The sequence below is a fragment of the Rhinatrema bivittatum genome, chromosome 9 (genome assembly GCF_901001135.1).
Source record: "Rhinatrema bivittatum chromosome 9, aRhiBiv1.1, whole genome shotgun sequence".
Taxonomy (NCBI): Eukaryota; Metazoa; Chordata; class Amphibia; order Gymnophiona; family Rhinatrematidae; genus Rhinatrema; species Rhinatrema bivittatum.
Window position 1 is genome coordinate 21,236,090 of NC_042623.1, and position 18,895 is coordinate 21,254,984.

Genomic DNA, 18,895 nt, shown 5'->3' on the forward strand with positions numbered 1-18,895 from the left:
TATTAATTAAGTTGACTTAGAAAATAGCCACTGCTATTACTAGCATCAGTAACATGGAATAGACTTAGTTTTTGGGTACTTGCCAGGTACTTGTAGCCTGGATTGGCCACTGTTGGAGACAGGATGCTGGGCTTGATGGACCCTTGGTCTGACCCAGTATGGCAATTTCTTATGTTCTTAATATACGGCTTGGACCCTGGGAGACTGCCCCATCAGCCCCCACTCCCCTGGATCCATCACAAGCGCTACCATTTATCACGGGGAGAAGATTTTCACTTAACGTGTCAGCAAAGAAAGGATTCACCTTGCATTGTGCCTGATGGGAGCTTTGATTGCCGTCCATAAGGAGAGGGTGGCAGAATCCAACTTCCAAAAATGTTCCTTTTTTACTTTCATCTTTGGGGGTCTGAATATTATTAAAGTCTTTTAAGAAATATTCCTATCAGGAGTGGAAAGAAAAACGTAGGCGCCAGCCAATACTCGAAGGAGCCGGGGTAGAGGAATTCTTTATAGATTTCTATCTATTTTTGCCTCTTTATTATTTTTTTCTGCGCTCGGAGGATTCCTCCAGCTCCTTTGGCCTTTCAAACCATTTGAACTCAGCGCGCTGGGATCCGGACTCGTGAGCCTTCATTCGCAGCTCCCTGCTGACTTTCTGCCCCGTTTCCTATCCCCTCCCGGCTGGCCTAGGCCCAGTCCCTGCAGCCAGAGTCCTCGGCTGGGAGCCCTGCGATCCCAGGGCCCTAAGTCCAATCACAAGGTGTGGCCACCGTGCAACGGCCGGGACCCCCTTCCCCCTGGGGGCTCTGAGCCCCAGCCGGCCCCACCCAGGAATGGGACCCAGCTCCTCTGCATGGCAGGCCCCCTGCACCGCCTCTGCTGCACAGAAATGAAAGCTTAACAGGGGGCAAGGATAGAAAGTGATACCTTTTCACCCTCCCTTCCTCAGTCCTTCTGACATTTTTTGCTCTCCCCTCCCCTCCAGCCTTTCTCCCTCTCTTTTCTCCTTTCTCCTGCAACCTGGCGGCGGCTGCTTCTGACCCCAGCCCTTGTTCCTGGCCCAGAGCCGCCGCTGCCCGGCGATGTGTGCCCTGTTGAACCGGAGCCCAGGTTGTTTCCAGCCCTTCTACTAGGTAGGATCTGCTGTACAGGAAATGCATTCACTCCTGTATTATTTTGACACAAACAATGCAAACAGCATGCAGCTAGCATACTACTTGTGTAATGACTATTTCTTTTGATATTTTTTAAAAATAATTTCAGTGTTTACTGTAAACCTAATGTACAGTCAGCACATGAAAATGTACACACATAATTTCATATTTTAGTGAGAGCTCCTCTGATGTGAATGCCTTCCCCGTAGAAGGACTTTCTTTCCCATTGTGACAGCTATACAGCCCCATATAAGGAGCCCTATTCCCGCAGTGCCGTCAGTGCAGCTCTATATAAGGAGCCCCATTCCCACGGTGCCGTCAGTGCACCTCTGTATAAGGACTCCCGTTCCCACAGTGCCGTCAGTGCACCTCTGTATAAGGAGCCCCATTCCCACGGTGCCGTCAGTGCACCTCTGTATAAGGAGCCCCATTCCCACGGTGCCGTCAGTGCACCTCTGTATAAGGAGCCCCATTCCCACGGTGCCGTCAGTGCACCTCTGTATAAGGAGCCCCATTCCCACGGTGCCGTCAGTGCACCTCTGTATAAGGACTCCCGTTCCCACAGTGCCGTCAGTGCACCTCTGTATAAGGAGCCCCATTCCCACAGTGCCGTCAGTGCACCTCTGTATAAGGAGCCCCATTCCCACAGTGCCATCAGTGCACCTCTGTATAAGGAGCCCCATTCCCACAGTGCCGTCAGTGCACCTCTGTATAAGGAGCCCCATTCCCACAGTGCCATCGGTCCACCTCTGTATAAGGAGCCCCATTCCCACAGTGCCGTCAGTGCACCTCTGTATAAGGAGCCCCATTCCCACGGTGCCGTCAGTGCACCTCTGTATAAGGACTCCCGTTCCCACAGTGCCATCAGTGCACCTCTGTATAAGGAGCCCCATTCCCACAGTGCCGTCAGTGCACCTCTGTATAAGGAGCCCCATTCCCACAGTGCCATCGGTCCACCTCTGTATAAGGAGCCCCATTCCCACAGTGCCATCGGTGCAGCTCTGTATAAGGACTCCCGTTCCCACAGTGCCATCGGTCCACCTCTGTATAAGGAGCCCCATTCCCACAGTGCCGTCAGTGCACCTCTGTATAAGGAGCCCCATTCCCACAATGCCTTCAGTGCACCTCTGTATAAGGAGCCCCATTCCCACAGTGCCGTCAGTGCACCTCTGTATAAGGAGCCCCATTCCCACAGTGCCGTCAGTGCACCTCTGTATAAGGAGCCCCATTCCCACAGTGCCGTCAGTGCACCTCTGTATAAGGAGCCCCATTCCCACAATGCCTTCAGTGCACCTCTGTATAAGGAGCCCCATTCCCACAGTGCCGTCAGTGCACCTCTGTATAAGGAGCCCCATTCCCACAGTGCCATCGGTTCACCTCTGTATAAGGAGCCCCATTCCCACGGTGCCGTCAGTGCACCTCTGTATAAGGACTCCCGTTCCCACAGTGCCGTCAGTGCACCTCTGTATAAGGACTCCCGTTCCCACAGTGCCGTCAGTGCAGCTCTGTATAAGGAGCCCCATTCCCACAGTGCCGTCAGTGCACCTCTGTATAAGGAGCCCCATTCCCACAATGCCTTCAGTGCACCTCTGTATAAGGAGCCCCATTCCCACAGTGCCGTCAGTGCACCTCTGTATAAGGAGCCCCATTCCTGCAATGACATTAGTGCACCTCTGTATAAGGAGCCCTATTCCCGCAGTGCCGTCAGTGCAGCTCTATATAAGGAGCCCCATTCCTGCAATGCCTTCAGTGCACCTCTGTATAAGGAGCCCCATTCCCACAGTGCCATCGGTGCAGCTCTGTATAAGGACTCCCGTTCCCACAGTGCCATCGGTGCAGCTCTGTATAAGGACTCCCGTTCCCACAGTGCCGTCAGTGCAGCTCTGTATAAGGAGCCCCATTCCTGCAATGACATTAGTGCACCTCTGTATAAGGAGCCCCATTCCTGCAATGACATTAGTGCACCTCTGTATAAGGAGCCCTATTCCCGCAGTGCCGTCAGTGCAGCTCTATATAAGGAGCCCCATTCCTGCAATGACATTAGTGCAGCTCCTTGGCACATCTGACCCACCTGTCTTTATAATAGCAGAATTTATATGATACTTGCTGAACTCGGCCATATACTCTTGCAGTAAAACATTTCAAGTCTTTAGTTCAACTCCTAAAGTTAAATTTCTCACAAAGACAATGCTAGAATAAATGTAGAAGTTCATGCCAAAGGTATAGATGTGAAAATAGCAACTTACTGCACTGCTACAGGAAATGTCCTTTACTTTAAGCCAGGCAAGATCTAGTGTTCCTTCTCCCTTGTAGCAGGATTGCAACCTTTCTTTTATACGGTTGTTGATTTCTTTCAGGACAAAAACACAAAGGGCAGATTCGTCCAAGGATGTCATCCTTTTTTTCTGGCCTTTGGAGAAGATAGTGAATAAGACGTCGTCATTGGGTCCGATGCCTAAAGATCTGGCCAGTATGGATCCAGCTTTGGACAAGTAAGCAGCCTGGAGCAATCGATATTCCACTCCATTCTTCTCACAACCAATTGGCACCTCAACATAAGAGTTAAAGGCGGTGTCTTCTTTACAAAGCCTCACCAGCTTGGAGGTGTACACTTGCTCCTTTGTGGTGGAACCAGGTGGGAAGGTCATCTCAGGCTGGAGAGTCAAAAAATAGACATAGTTTCCACTGCTGAAGCCATATATGTAATAGATATCAAAGTCTGGGATAATCGTAAATGTGTCTGAGGGAATCTTGATCATAGAAGCTACAAACTCATCGTGAAATACGTAGGTAAACATTCCATCAGCTTCTGGGTTCTTGGTTAGCTTTCTGCTAGAGATGGTTGGAAAGTACTCCGGCTTGCCGTCCACCGCAGTGGCGATGAAAAGCTTGTCATCCACATTGCTATGGGAAACGATGACTCCAAAAACAGAGCCACTTTCGTTAACCCCAGAAAGGTAATGCTCCTTTTTATGGAAAGGTTCCCCAAGCTTGAACAGGTCATCAAGTTTCAGGAGTTTGCAGATCCCTTGGTAGAGACTGCCACAGGCTATTAACCTGTTCTCTTTGTAGTCTATCAGGAGCATTTTATTCACGTTGTTAGTAGAGGTCAGCTGCTCATCGCAGTGCTGAACTATCTTAGGGGGATAACATTTTGGGTTATCTTCATCTGGACCAGTTTGGTGGCTTACCAACACCTTTAGGTCATTGGAGAGTTTGTAGATCCAGTTGACTGCTCCCAAATATATGTGGCCAGTTCTATTATCAACCACCAAATGGTTAAAAGTCCAGTCTACATGTTCAACATGGAAAGTGGTAAAGTTTCTTTTTGTGCTGGACGGCTGCCTAGAGACAGCAGAAACTGCTGCAAATAGCAGAAGGTGGGGAAGCAGCCAAGTCCAGGACCACCTTACAGCTGCCATTTTTAATTATGCGTCCTAATTTGTATTCCACCGAGGAACAAGGTATTCAGTAATCCCACCAGAGTGTGTCCAAACTCTGCAACCTTCGAGTCTTACTGTCCTGCAAAAGAAAAGAGAAAGTTAGTTACAATGAATCCTCATTTTCTTTTATTATTAGCTACAGTTGTTCCCGGCTACAAAACCAAATTCATTTTCTTTCCAACCTAACCTGCTATTTATATATACTGACATTTGATCTCAATTGAGATATCACACCGGTTTACATGCAGGCACTGTAGGTATTTCCCTATCCCCAGAGGACTCACAATCTAAGTTTTTTGTACCTGAGGCAATGGAGGGTAAAGTGACTTGCCCAAGGTCACAAGGAGTGACAGCAGGACTTGAACCCTGGTCTCCTGGTTCACAGTCCACTGCTCTAACCACTAGGCTATTCTCTATCACTAGGCTATTTCTCCTCCCTAATATCTCCCTAATATCCTAATATCTCCCTAATATCTAATTTCTCCTCCATAATATCTACGGTGTGAAGGGAATTTTGTTGTTATAGGCAATTCCTTCAGTCCATGCCAGGACATTAGTTTGGTACTGACTTGGAGGGAAACGTACCCCCCCTTATCGAGTAACGAACCCCACTACTACCACACCTTGAAGGATTCCTATCCTGTTCCAATACTCTGTGGCTTCTGAGCACAGAGTAGCAAACCTGTGAAACCACCATGGCCATTAAACCAAATTTCTTCATGATAAAACTGTGTATATAAGAATATAAGAACACAAAATGTGCCATCCTCGGCCAGGCCAAAGGGCCATCGGGCCCAACATCTTCACTCCGATTGGCCAATCCGTGTCTTTAGAAAGGACCCGGCAGATCTCAAACAGTAGATCCGCTTCCTTGTGGCTTACTCCCAGGAATGGATTTCTCTGGGTCCAGCTGACTAGTAATGATTTGTGGACTTTTCCTCCAGGAACTTGGTCAAACCCGCTTTAAACCCAGAGATGCTGGATGCTGTTATCACATCCTCCAGTGGCAGCACCATATGTTCTGAAGGGAAAAACATATATAGAAAAGCGCTGGTGGGCATGATGGTGGAAACGGTCTACTAGAGTGTAGGAAACGTTACTGATTGATGGGTTTGTGCAGGTTATTGAGTGCAGAAAAAAAGGGTTTTCTCTTGTACAGCTGAATTGGCTACAGTTAATGAGCAAAATATTATCTTCCTTCTGGATTGTCTGTAAGTCTGTCAGAAATGCGCAAGACTCAGTGAATGTTTTGGTCTTGCCACCAGACCAACTCTGTAAGTGTAGAGCCTCGTCCTGACTAGCCTTTCATGGCTTGCAAACTGGCTAAAAGACAGGAAACAGAGAGTAGGATTAAATGGACAATTTTCTCAGTGGAAGGAAGTGGGCAGTGGAGTGCCTCAGGGATCTGTATTGGGACCCTTACTTTTCAATATATTTATAAATGATCTGGAAAGAAATACGACGAGTGAGATAATCAAATTTGCAGATGACACAAAATTGTTCAGAGTAGTTAAATCACAAGCAGATTGTGATAAATTGCAGGAAGACCTTGTGAGACTGGAAAATTGGTCATCCAAATGGCAGATGAAATTTAATGTGGATAAGTGCAAGGTGATGCATATAGGGAAAAATAACCCATGCTATAATTACACAATGTTGGGTTCCATATTAGGTGCTACAACCCAAGAAAGATATCTAGGTGTCATAGTGGATAACACATTGAAATCGTCGGTTCAGTGTGCTGTGGCAGTCAAAAAAGCAAACAGAATGTTGGGAATTATTAGAAAGGGAATGGTGAATAAAACGGAAAATGTCATAATGCCTCTGTATCGCTCCATGGTGAGACCGCACCTTGAATACTGTGTACAATTCTGGTCGCCGCATCTCAAAAAAGATATAATTACGATGGAGAAGGTACAGAGAAGGGCTACCAAAATGATAAAGGGGATGGAACATCTCCCCTATGAGGAAAGACTAAAGAGGTTAGGACTTTTCAGCTTGGAGAAGAGACGACTGAGGAGGGATATGATAGAGGTGTATAAAATCATGAGAGGTCTAGAACGGGTAGATGTGAATCGGTTATTTACTCTTTCGGATAGTAGAAAGACTAGGGGGCACTCCATGAAGTTAGCATGGGGCACATTTAAAACTAATTGGAGAAAGTTCTTTTTTACTCAACGCACAATTAAACTCTGGAATTTGTTGCCACAGGATGTGGTTAGTGCAGTTAGTATAGCTGTGTTTAAAAAAGGATTGGATAAGGTCTTGGAGGAGAAGTCCATTACCTGCTATTAAGTTCACTTAGAGAATAGCCACTGCCATTAGCAATGGTTACATGGAATGGACTTAGTTTTTGGGTACTTGCCAGGTTCTTATGGCCTGGATTGGCCACTGTTGGAAACAGGATGCTGGGCTTGATGGACCCTTGGTCTGACCCAGTATGGCATTTTCTTATGCTCTGGTCAGCTGACCTGAAATTCAGATCTGTCCCGAGCAATAATATCTGGCATTGCTCTTAAGCCGACCAGCAGCTGTGCCCTGTATAACCTTTCCCGGGGGGGGGGGGGGGGGGGGGGGAGCACGTGCCCCCTCTCCAGCCATCAGACTCTCTGTGCCAAAGACAAGGCAAGCGGCGACTCCTTTCCTGCTAGCAGCCACTCGTCAAGGCAGGGCGTGAAAGTGTCTGATTTAGTGAGGGGAGGGCACAAACAGCACCCTTTACCAGCAGCATTACTCCTAGACTCTGGGAGCTTTGTTATACTTTGCAAGGATATTTTTGGACTTCTGTGCAATGATTTCTCGACAGTGGCAGTCTCAGAAGGATCCGTAATGTGTGCAACAAAAATATTACCTGGTGCTTTTACTATACTGAAGAATGTCCTGATCATTCCTTTCCCTGAAGGGGGATGTCTGAACAGTATACGTGCAAAGAACCCTTTTTTTATAAGGATATTGTGAGCTGCTGGATTCAGGCAATCAGTTCCATTTTCCATGTCCACTCAGTACAGAAACCCTGATCCCCAAGTTAACATCACACATTCTTGGCACCCAATAAGATCCTTTTTAGAGAAGGAGAAATATACATATTTTTGGTGCAGACACCGGTGATGATATCAAATTTACTGTACATGCAGGTTCCCTGTCTGATATTAAACCAGGAAAAAGAATGCTGCAGTTCTGCATCTCAAGCCTCAGACATAAGCAAGGGTGGATCACAGCCACAGTGCAAAGAGATTTGCACTATACTGGGGCCTCGTTTCAGAGAAAATCAGAACAATTGATCCAAACATTAAGCTTAAATAGCAACAGCAAATGAGAATTTAGGAGTTTTCTAAAAATAATTGTACTGTAAGGAAACCTTTTAAATATTGCTTTTTATAAAGTAAGGGTCAGCTTAGTGGCTGAATGGCCATGCTACGTGCTGCCCTTTGGGAGATCAGGATTCAGCTTCCAAGCCAAGCTTCTGGGCCCCTAGGCTGGCCACATCTGGGGATTCTATGAAGGCAGCCTTCACAGCCCCTGGTGAGAGAGGGGGGGGGGGGATGGGAGGAGGACAGGCAGGGAGTCCCAGCCATTGGGTAACAGTGACACCTAATGGCCAGTCTCGGAGTGCATGCCAGAGGCGTTGCTGGATACTTATGGGGCTCAGGGCTTGAGGATAGTAGGAGGGTTCTCCTCTGAACACGCATGCACTTCTCCACCGGCCCTGGCTGACGGACTGGGCTAGATGGAAGAGGATGGTTTAAAAAAAAAAAGCCCAGGTCACTGAGAATGAAGACTCATGGCACCACAGCCCCAGAATAGACCGTTGCAATTGAACTGAAAGCCCAGAAGAAGCAGGAAGAAACAGCAGGGGAACACTTAGCTTTACCTCTTGGGAATACTCTGTCTTCTTCTAGTCACGAGGAAGCAAGACTGCTAACAGGTGGAGAAAAGTATGCGGGATCACTAGAGTATATGGTCCTTACAGCCAAGAGCAATACGCAGCCCTTCCTCCAGTCTAGAAGCTGGACAAGAGATCTCCCTGGTCCCCTGTGTGCTGTGACGTGGAATTACTCTTTTTGCATCAGGATGTATCAGAAAGAGAAAACCTTGTAACATGGATTCCCGTCCCTTTGCAACCACCCTCTGCAAGGCGGTAGCTGTGTCAGCCTCAAGCGTCAGTCGTGGGATGTGCACGCTGGCAAGGGGAAATCTGAGGACACCAGCGCGGCTCCCGTGTGCTACCTGGGCCGTTTAGGGAGCGTTTGTGGTGGGAGTGGGGAGGTCACTGGGGCACGGCACCCCATTAGGGTGAAGAGGACTCAAGAAATCGTCGTTTGCAGGACAAAGCCAGAAAATTGTCCTTTTTGCAGACAAAAAAAACGTGGGACTGTCTCTTCAGATTCAGCACAGATAATCCTAGGAACGCAGCTCCAGGCCGTGTTTCAGTCTGTGTAGCAGGGTCAGTGTGAAAAAGAAGGTGGAAAGAGAGCACCGTGTTATTTCAAAATTAAATCAGATTCACTGAAGGGAATTCTTGGAATTGTATAAAGGTGATTCCTTCCGAGGCTGATACGTGTTTAAGGATTCAAGCTTTTGGGGGCAGGACTAAGGTCTACTTTTTGGGGTTACTAAGTTGCCTTCCTCGGGCAATATCCTGAAGCTTACGGCCTTATGAAGGTATCACCTTCACCCCCTTCCTTGTTTTTCATGGAACTGACTTGCAAAAGAAATGAGTTTGTGGCGTCTGCCGGGGGTAACACCTGCGACGTGAGTTTAGTGGTAGAGGCCAGCGGCACGCCCCCAGTGCTGAGCTGGCAGCACACGGCAACCCTTTGCCGGACTCGGCACATGTACATCCGACACTAGTTCCCCGGGGCACGCGGGAGGCAGTGCCAGGATGCCAGCTAGGCACGCTCCCAGCAACGGAGTCCACTACAAAGCAACACTCAACACAGCCGCGCAGCGCATCAAATTCTCTAATCATTAAAAAAAAATCCCCCCCTCGCCAGCCCCCTGACTCCTCTTCCTTTAATCAACACCGATTATGAAAAAACTAGCATGGAAGGAGCTCACGCAGAGCCATTGTTAACGCCAGACGCGATGTGTGCTTTGTAACTTGTACTCGGCCAGGGATCCGGGCTCTCATGGATCAGAACGTGAAGCTAGGCCCGGCACAGTGAGCGAGCAGTAACTCTCTGTGCTGGGGGCGGCCTTGCAAGCAGGTGACCCTCTTAACACATAAAAACATTGCACTTAGACAGAACCGTCCTTCAGAGGGCTTTGTTTATGAAACTGGCAGCAGATAAAAACCCCCAAGGCCCATTTGGCACCACAGACCTCGCCTCTCCAGGCAATCATCCCAGGGAGCTGGGAGGGAAATGGGATTTAAGAAAAAGGCGATCTATAAAGATACTTAAAAGGAATAAGCTTTGACTGGCTGTGTTAGGAGGCTTCCTGAACACCGAGGAGTGCTCGTCTGTAAGCCACAGTGCCACCGTTGGATTAGGTGTAAGAACCAAACAGGAAGATGACAAGGCCTGGCACCGTCTCCCGGTTCAGAAGCTGAGGGGGGGTGGGGGGAGAAGCTGGTGTTGGTTTAAATCTGGGAATTTATCTGCACCATCTACCCAAAGTAGTAGAGAACCAGAGAGCAGGACAACCTAGCAGGGGGGGGGGGGAGGTGGGCCAACCGGTTCTTATCCACTGTGTGACTGTTTTATTATCAAAGGGCAGACCGGCTGGACAAACTGGTCCTTGTCTGTCGGCATTTCTGCACAAATGGTAAAAACTCGAGCTGTGTGTGATGTGAGACACCAAGCATTAGCAAGAGCCTTAGAACCAAGACAGAACCGTGGCTAGGGTTTGGCCCACTTTGCACTATAAAGAGCCTTATCACCTTTATGAAAGGCGTTAAAAGGCATTGTGCATGTGTCTCATCTGTAATCTTTATCCACACTCGCACCATGTGCACACACACAAAGTAGGGCACCATTTTGCCGAAGATATCTGAACTAGAAAGCTCTCATTATCCGAAAAAATTGCGATCCTGGAGAAATCTCAATTCCGAATTTGCACACCACGCAGGCATCGCTCCCAGCCGTCCAGATCCAGCCCTCCCATTAGGCAAACTTAAGCGGTCACCTAGAGTGCAGGCAGTTTGGGGGCAGCACCGGGGACTTTGCTATGCGTGAGCACACAAGGCCCTGCTCCGGTTCTGTTGGACAGTGACCTGAACCTCGGGCAGCAGAGAACGGCCTTCTGCTCCAGCTCCTACCTGCCCAGGCCATGCACCGGGAGCAGAAGAGGATGGGGGAGCCTGGAGCAGACAGAGCACAGTAAGGAAGAGTCACTCTGCTCTCTAATCTGGCCCCTGTCCTCCTTGTTTCCTCTTTCCCTCCTGCCCTGCAGGGAACAGGAGGAGAGGTGTGCGCAACTGGAGTGGACAAGAGTTTAGGTTTTGCGTATGTATTTCTATTTATAACTTTTGGTCACTTCTTCTGTAGTTGGTGAGGGATATTCTATGTCCTGTGTGTGTGTGGCCAGCACATGAGGTACTCTACTAATGCGCAGTTTCTGTGTGCTGTGGCTTTTCCCAATAGGAGGTGTAGTGACAATGATAAACTTGGAGTTTTAGTTCACCTTTCCAGATATTGCTCAAGGTGGCTCAAAGCATTTTTTCAATTTAGGTACAGGCAGTCACTTTCCCAAAGAGCTTGCAATCCAAAATGCCGCTGCAGTGTCGGTGCGTCGTGACTGAACGCCTGCTTTCTTAACGCACGCCAATCCACCCCTCCCGGGCGCCCGATTTAATATTTAAATCGGCTGCTGCCGTAAAAAGGAGGCGCTAGGGTGCCCAGGAGAGGTGGCTGACAGGGCGGGTCAGGAAAACGGACGAGCGTAAAACTGAGCGTCTGCTTTCCTAGCCTGACTGCCAGTGACACTTTCTTTTTTTTTTTTAAGGGTTCTCTATCACCACAATACTAAGTCAGGGGAACTACAGGAAAGCAGTATTTTCTGCAAACATTTTGGGCTCCTCAAGAATTAACGCCTGCTCTGGGGCAGGCGTTAATTTTTAAGGTAAAAATGTGCATTGAGGAGAAATAGCTAATAGCCTTCACGTGAATTAACATGTGATGAGCGTTATTAAGTGTACGCTTGGTTGGATGCGTGTTTTAGATGCGCTAACCCCCATTTTGCATCGGGGGCTATAGACACGCATCCAGAACGCACGACCAATCGCATGTTGAACCGTTTGCTGTGGCCAGCGCATGGTATGGCATCGGCTGCGAGTAGGCACATGAGAGAACAGAAGATAAAGCAGCTTACTTCAGGTCATAAGGAGCATCAATGAGGAAAATGTTTTCCCTGCTTCTCAGCTCGTTGCTTTAACCACACGGCCACTCCTTTTCCCTGCTGGAAAGAAGTAAACTGTGGAATTGGTTGCCAGAGAATGTGGTCAAGGCTAGCAGTATAGCAGATTTTAACAAAGGTTTGGACAATTTTCTGGAAGACAGGATCATTAAGAATTATTAAGCCAGACAAAACTGAGTGTCTGCACTTCATGCTTCGGGGGGGTGAGCAATAGTTTTGATTAATTTCCAATTGTAAAAGCGGTAATCAAACATTTTTAAATAAATAAATAGGGCATGGACTTTCCTATTAGGATCTGCTGGGTTCTTCCAAGTGCCCCAGACCGGCCCCTGCGGGAAACAGAATGCTAGGCTCGATGGACCATCAGACCGATGGTCCATCGAGCCTAGCATTCTGTTCCAGCATGGGCTACGGGCTGCAAACTGCAGAAAGGCAAAACGTCTGCACAGTCATGTGATCGTTCTCATCCAATCACAGCGCCGTTTCAGAAGATCAACCAGGCCTGACCACCCATGGCATGGGTTGACAAGACCACAGTACCGAGACAGGATCTGAAATCAGGGGATGCAACCCCCAGCTTCATCTGTCGAGAAATGTCAATGCAAGACTCATTGCATCATCACAAACACTCAGAACAGTGGAAGATCATAGAAACATAGAAATGACGGCAGAAAAAGACCAAACGGCCCATCCAGTCTGCCCAGCAAGTTTTGCACTTTTTTTTTCTCATTCTTATCTGTTACTCTTGGCTCTTAGTAACCTTTTGATTCTATTTCCCTTCCACCCCCACCATTAATGTAGAGAGCAGTGTTGGAATTGCCTCTAAGTGAAATATCTAGCTTAATTAGTTAGGGGTAGTAACCGCCGCAATAAGCAAGCTATACCCAAGCTTATTTGTTTACCCAGACTAAATAATTCAGACCTTGTTGGTTGTTGTCTGTATATAGATCTACTTTTCTTCATTCCCCCTGCCGTTGAAGCAGAGAGTTATGCTGGATATGCATTTCTGGATATGCATTTCTCAAGCAGCAGCTTTATCCAAAAATGTGTGTACGATCTATCAGCTAGAACAAATTAAATCATTCAAGCTGAGTTTCTTTTTTATTTTATTTTATTACTGAGGTATCACAAATGTTTGAAACTTTTGAAAGATCCTCCGGTTCAGCCTCGAGGAAGCTAAGCTGTTGCTGTACTGATTGTCATCTGAAACCTATGCCAGCAGCATCCAGATATCCCTAAAACCTAATCCTAGTATAAACAGATGAAGGTGATCTCAGCAGAGCAGCACTGTAAGGCAGGGGAAACTGGCCACAGGACTGGCCTCATGACTCAGGCCACAGCATTGTGCACTAGGACTCTCGGGCGTCCTGCCTTAAGGAGTGAGCAGGGAGTGAGGGAAAGTGGCTCCCTCTACTCTGGTGACCCCTGCTGGTATACGAGTGGCACTGAGCAGGTTCAGATTCAGAGATTCCCCTGTCAGCCCTTGCCAGCAAGAGTCACCTAAAAGTGTGGGGGAAATGGAGGGAGGGGGTGTTTGAAAAATACCTTTGAATAAAAATAACAAAAGTCCTGGGAATAAGACCAACAGACTGAAGAATCCAGCGCGTTGCGATTCTCAGAAACCTTTTATAGCATGCACACAGCCCCCCCTTTTCAAGGCACCGATGCAGACCGTACAGCTGTTTCATCAGTGCACAGGGGCAAAGAAGGGGGTCAGCGTGTGCATGATTTTGCATGGACACTGCCCCTCCCTCCTGTGATAAAACACCTCGTTAAGAGGTCAGGGCACTGCACATTGGCATCGCATCAGCAGAAAGAATTCAAACGGAGGACAGAGGTGGCCCTGACTTAAGAGAGGGAGACAGGGCCCAGCTGCCTTCCCTTGCTGCTCCGTGGGACTCTCCAGCAGGGCTGCGGCACTCACTTTCCCACTTCCTATTGCCTTTTCCTCTTTGCTCCTGCATGGAAGAGGTTGGGTTTTTTTTTTCTTCCCTGAGAGGTGACTACCACTGTGTTAAATTTTCTTCCTCCCTTGATAAACCATTAAGCTGTCAAACTTAATGCAGAGCACAAATCCAGTCAGCACACAGCATCTGAATACTAATGCAAAGCGGCAATGATTTCAACTGTGCTGGACAATTCCTGTGCCCACAAGTAGGCCACAGGTCATAGTCTGTGATGTAGGGGATACTGGCAGAGCATAAACGGATGCTACATGCAACAGGCCTGTTGGAGGCGTGTTCTGATGCTGTCTTCCCACAGATTTACATACCCCCCCCCCCCTCTTAAAAACATAGTAAGTACACTGGCACCATTAGCAGAAATATTGAGAATGCACACTCCAGAGTCATTCCGATGGACTCTTTAATAGTGGTGGCTGCGTTCAGAGGCCTATGGGATAGGAAGCTTGGAAGGCTGTAGTAATCACCTCACTATACTGCACTATAAACACACACACCCATCTCCCTATTACACTGCAGTCGGAAGTCAAAGAAATTTCATAGATGTAAAGCAAACTTTAAAACGAGTCACTCCCAGACCGTTTTATCTTTTCTGATAGGAACTGTGATTCTTTTTCCAGCTCCTCTATCAGGATTTGTAAAACGTCCCTCTGGTGATTTAAAGTCGTTCAGTAAACATGTCATCTTGGAGGAGGTTGGCCACTTAACCTCTTATTTATTTATTTATTTATTTAAAGTCTCTTATATACCGATGTCCGTTCGCACATCGCATCGGTTCACATTAAACAAAAACTTTTGGGCAGAGCCCTTACATAAAACTGAAAAATATACAGGTAACTATAGGGAGGAGCCCTTACATATAACCAGCGAAGAACAAGAACCATGGGAAGGGTAATGGGTGGGGGAGGTGGGGGGAAGGGTAAGGGGTTAGGGGGTCATGGGTATAATGCATATAATGTCATAAGAAGCAGGCCAGTCCAGATGTGGCTTTGCCCTAGTGCATGCAGGGCCTTTGTAGTGCTGACTGTCCCAGGTAAATCCTCTCCTGGGATCCTCCTGGCCAGTCTGGCTTTACAAGATCTCCACCCTTAAATAGATCTGCCTACAGTGGAGGTAGTGCATGTAGACATATCCCCTGCATATTCGGTGTGGCTATCCCGAAAACCCAACTGGATGGGAGGTTCCTGGGAACGGGTTTAAGAACCCCTGAGCCGTCTGCAGGGGATGCCATGCAGGCATCAAGCATCCTTTTACTGCATTGGGTTTCCAAGCATTGAAAGCAGGCAGACGATGACGGATAAATGCCGGGGAGGGATGAATTATAGCCGCAAGGCATGTTTCTCAGCTGAAGATCCTTTCCCCCATTCTCCAACACTGCGTCCCACTAGGAGTCCAGAAAGGTTCTCACAGACCTTAGAAGCCCAAAAAGGGTGAGATGTTGCAACATATCCTGCGGGTGTCCAGCATTCTGATGCTAGCATCAGTATCTTTGTCCCCTGGACACCGCATTTTGTTGACACGTCCAGCATGAGAAATACCTCCGAGTCTAGCTGGGAGAGACAGAGCCTCGGCTGATTCCACAGGGCCAGGCCTGCCCCCCCTTTCCACCTTCTGCTTCATTTCCATGCCCCCTCTCCATCCCCCAATCCAATGAGCGTCTGCACTGTCCGCCCGCTTTACATGAATTTCCGAATGCACCCAGGTGTGTGCCTTTACCTCGGCTGAGGAATGCTAATAAAAATTAACGACAATGGCGGTAAGACTATATCTTCAGAAGTACAGAAAAACATTGATGAGGAAGAAACCTACGACCCTGGAAATAGAAATTGACATCAGAAAGGATGACCCCCATGGGCATGCTGGGTAGAACTGTCTCGAGGCTGAGCAGAATCTGTGGCCTTACCCAGCACTTAGGTAAAGAAGCATCTGTAGTCCAGATGCACTTCCACAGAGGCAGAACAGAAAGGTCAGCACCCAATCACATGGGTTCATATTAACTTTTCCAGTCCATGAATCTTCTTGATGTGGCCAGGTATAAGGTTTGAATCAGGCTATTTGATTCTTTGCCTCCAATGTAGGCAAATGTTTGCTTGGAATAGCCTGAAAACCTGGCTGGGTTTTTATCGGCTTACGACAGGTCTTCCCAACCTGTCCTGGTGACCTCAGTCAATGAATATGCATGAGAGAAATTTGCATGCATTGTATGCAAATCTATCTCATCCCTATTCATTGTGGATATGCTGAAAACCTGACTGGTTAGGTGTGCCCTGAGGACAAGGTTGAGAACCTCTACAATGAAGGACAAAACCTTACCGAGGTTCACCCAGGCCTCAATAACTTATGCATTCCTCACAAGACTTCCAAACTTCATATTTGCCATTCTTTCTTAATTTCCCCCCAAATTATCCATTAGTCATACGGTATAACTGTCTTTTAATGAATGTTGCTTTGTGCAGTTGTATATCAAAGTAATGCTTTCATGTTTAGTACTACAGGCTAAATTTGATTATTGGCAGTCTACCACCGGTAAAACAAAAAAAAAAAATCCTAACATTTTCTACATCTGTTTTGTCAGCGGGGGCACGTGTTGCTTTAGAACCTCAATTCCTGCCTTGGAACAGCTCACTAAAAGTTATTAAATGTTATTGCACTACTGCAGGCTAATGAACCACCAAATAAATGATTACCCCCCCCCAGCTTCCAGGATGGAGCCAACAAAGAATGCTTAGCACAATGGGAGGCTGTGGAGCTCAGGATAAAGCTGCTAGGAGAGTCCCAGTTTCTATCCAGCCACGAATAATTATAGTACTGCCCCCTCAGGTCAACCCAAAAGAGGTTGATCCAGCCCTGATTCTGGCCCACCTTGCATGCATGGAGATGTTGATCTCCTGTCCCCGAGAAATGTAGTGAGGAACAAACAAGGAATAGATGCCCGAATAGTCTTTTCCAAATTCTTTAATAAGTGGAGACGTGTAAAATAATTGTTAAAATTCGCCCAAATTTTAACAATTATTTTATACGTCTCCACTCATTAAAGAATTTGGAAAAGACTATTTGGGCATCTTTTCCTTGTTTGTTCCTCACGGCTTTTTTAGATTTCCTACCTTGTTGTTTTCTGAGCCGGAGAAAAGTAGGACCACAACTCCCTGCATGCCATGGAGGAAAACCAGGACTGGGTCATCCGGGCTGACAGTGAGGTGGAAACTAGCGGGGCCAACAACTCCAGTATTCTACTGCCTGGAGGGAGACTTCAGACCAGATCTGACTTTTTGATCCCCATTCTGTTGCTTTTTTGGTGCTTGTAGTGATTTTTCAATGAAAGAAGAAAGACAACATGAAAATTCAAATGCCAGGATTGGCCAGAAGTCTCTTTCCAGGAGCTGAGTCACATGCTAGCTCTGTTTCATAAGAACATAAGAAATTGCCTTGCTGGGTCAAACCAAGGGTCCATCAAGCCCAGCATCCTGTTTCCAACAGAGGGCAAACCAGGCCACAAAAAGCTGGCAATTACCCAAACACTAAGAAGATCCCACGCTACTGATGCAATTAATAGCAGTGGCTGTTCCCTAAGTCAACTTGATTAATAGCCATTAATGGACTTCTCCTCCAAGAACTTATCCAAACCTTTTTTGAACCCAGCTACACTAACTGCACTAACCACATCCTCTGGCAACAAATTCCAGAGCTTTATTGTGCGTTGAGTGAAAAAGAATTTTCTCCGATTAGTCTTAAATGTGCTGCTTGCTAACTTCATGGAATGCCCCCTAGTCCTTCTATTATTCAAAAGTGTAAATAACCGATTCACATCTACTCGTTCAAGACCTCTCATGATCTTAAAGACCTCTATCATATCCCCCCTCAGCCGTCTCTTCTCCAAGCTGAAAAGTCCTAACCTCTTTAGTCTTTCCTCATAGGGGAGCTGTTCCATCCCCTTTATCATTTTGTTTGCCCTTCTCTGTACCTTCTCCATCGCAATTATATCTTTTTTGAGATGCGGCGACCAGAATTGTACACAGTATTCAAGGTGCGGTCTCACCATGGAGTGATACAGAGGCATTATGACATTTTCCGTTCTATTAACCATTCCCTTCCTAATAAGTCATTCTCTGCTCCAAAAATGCTCTTTGTCTTTAATAGACCAGGCAGATGAGGAGACCAAAAACACCCAGAAAGGCCAATTTAAAAATAAGAATATTGTTTTCGTGGTTTGCTTTTTTTTTTTTTAACTTCTCACATGATTGCGCTGCTTCCTGCAGGCAGTTTCTTTAGAAAGCTGACACAGGGTTCAGAGACTGGCCCTGAATCATTCTGGGGCGATTTCCCCTACATGTCACAGCACCAGGTGAGCGCCTTTGAAAGAGGCATGCAGCCCCATCAGGGATGGAAGCTCCTGCATGTTACGTGTTAGAGCGCACGCTGTAATGCAAAGGAGGGACAGCAGGTAGAAAGTGCACTGTTAGTACAGACAGGAGTTGTCTAATGCAGTTTTTCCAAAACTTGGTTCCTGAACCCTCAACCAGATCTGGTTTCCAGGATAAGTAAAATATGCAAATTAAACCTGATCCTTAGACCAAATGAATGCAAAGATGGCTCATGGATAATTTTTACTGTAGATATCCTGCAAACCAGATCTGGTAGAGGGTGCCCAGGAGCGAGTGTGGGAAATCCTATGAGGAAATATCCCACTGACTCTCAGGAAGCCCTTGAGCAAGCTCGTTCTCTGCTTATCCAAACAGAACTGGATATTGTTACAAAAAACAAACCCTGGGCATTCATTCCTTCCCTCTTCTTTTTTTTCAAGCATTTAAAAGTGGCTCATGTGCCAGACATGAGCTGCCATCCCATTCATCCCAGGGGTGGCTGCGCATGCAGGTCTGAAGTTTTAAAACGACCATTTCCTGCACACGCTGAAAGTCCATACAGAGAACATCAGGCAAGGAGCAAAACAAAAGAGAATCATGCCGAGGCAATATCAGTGCAT

General features: G+C 47.1%; 1 protein-coding gene across 3 annotated transcripts in view; it reads right to left on the reverse strand.

Annotated features, from left to right (window-relative positions):
• PLXNA4 (plexin A4) overlaps window positions 1-18,895 on the reverse strand; it is a 970,847-nt gene that overhangs the window by 925,587 nt on the left and 26,365 nt on the right. For all 3 annotated transcript variants that reach the window (XM_029615156.1, XM_029615157.1, XM_029615158.1), the window contains exon 2: window positions 3,401-4,676. In XM_029615156.1, coding sequence (XP_029471016.1) covers window positions 3,401-4,576 — 1,176 coding nt within the window. In that variant the 5' untranslated portion in view covers window positions 4,577-4,676. The remainder of the gene's footprint in view (window positions 1-3,400; window positions 4,677-18,895) is intronic.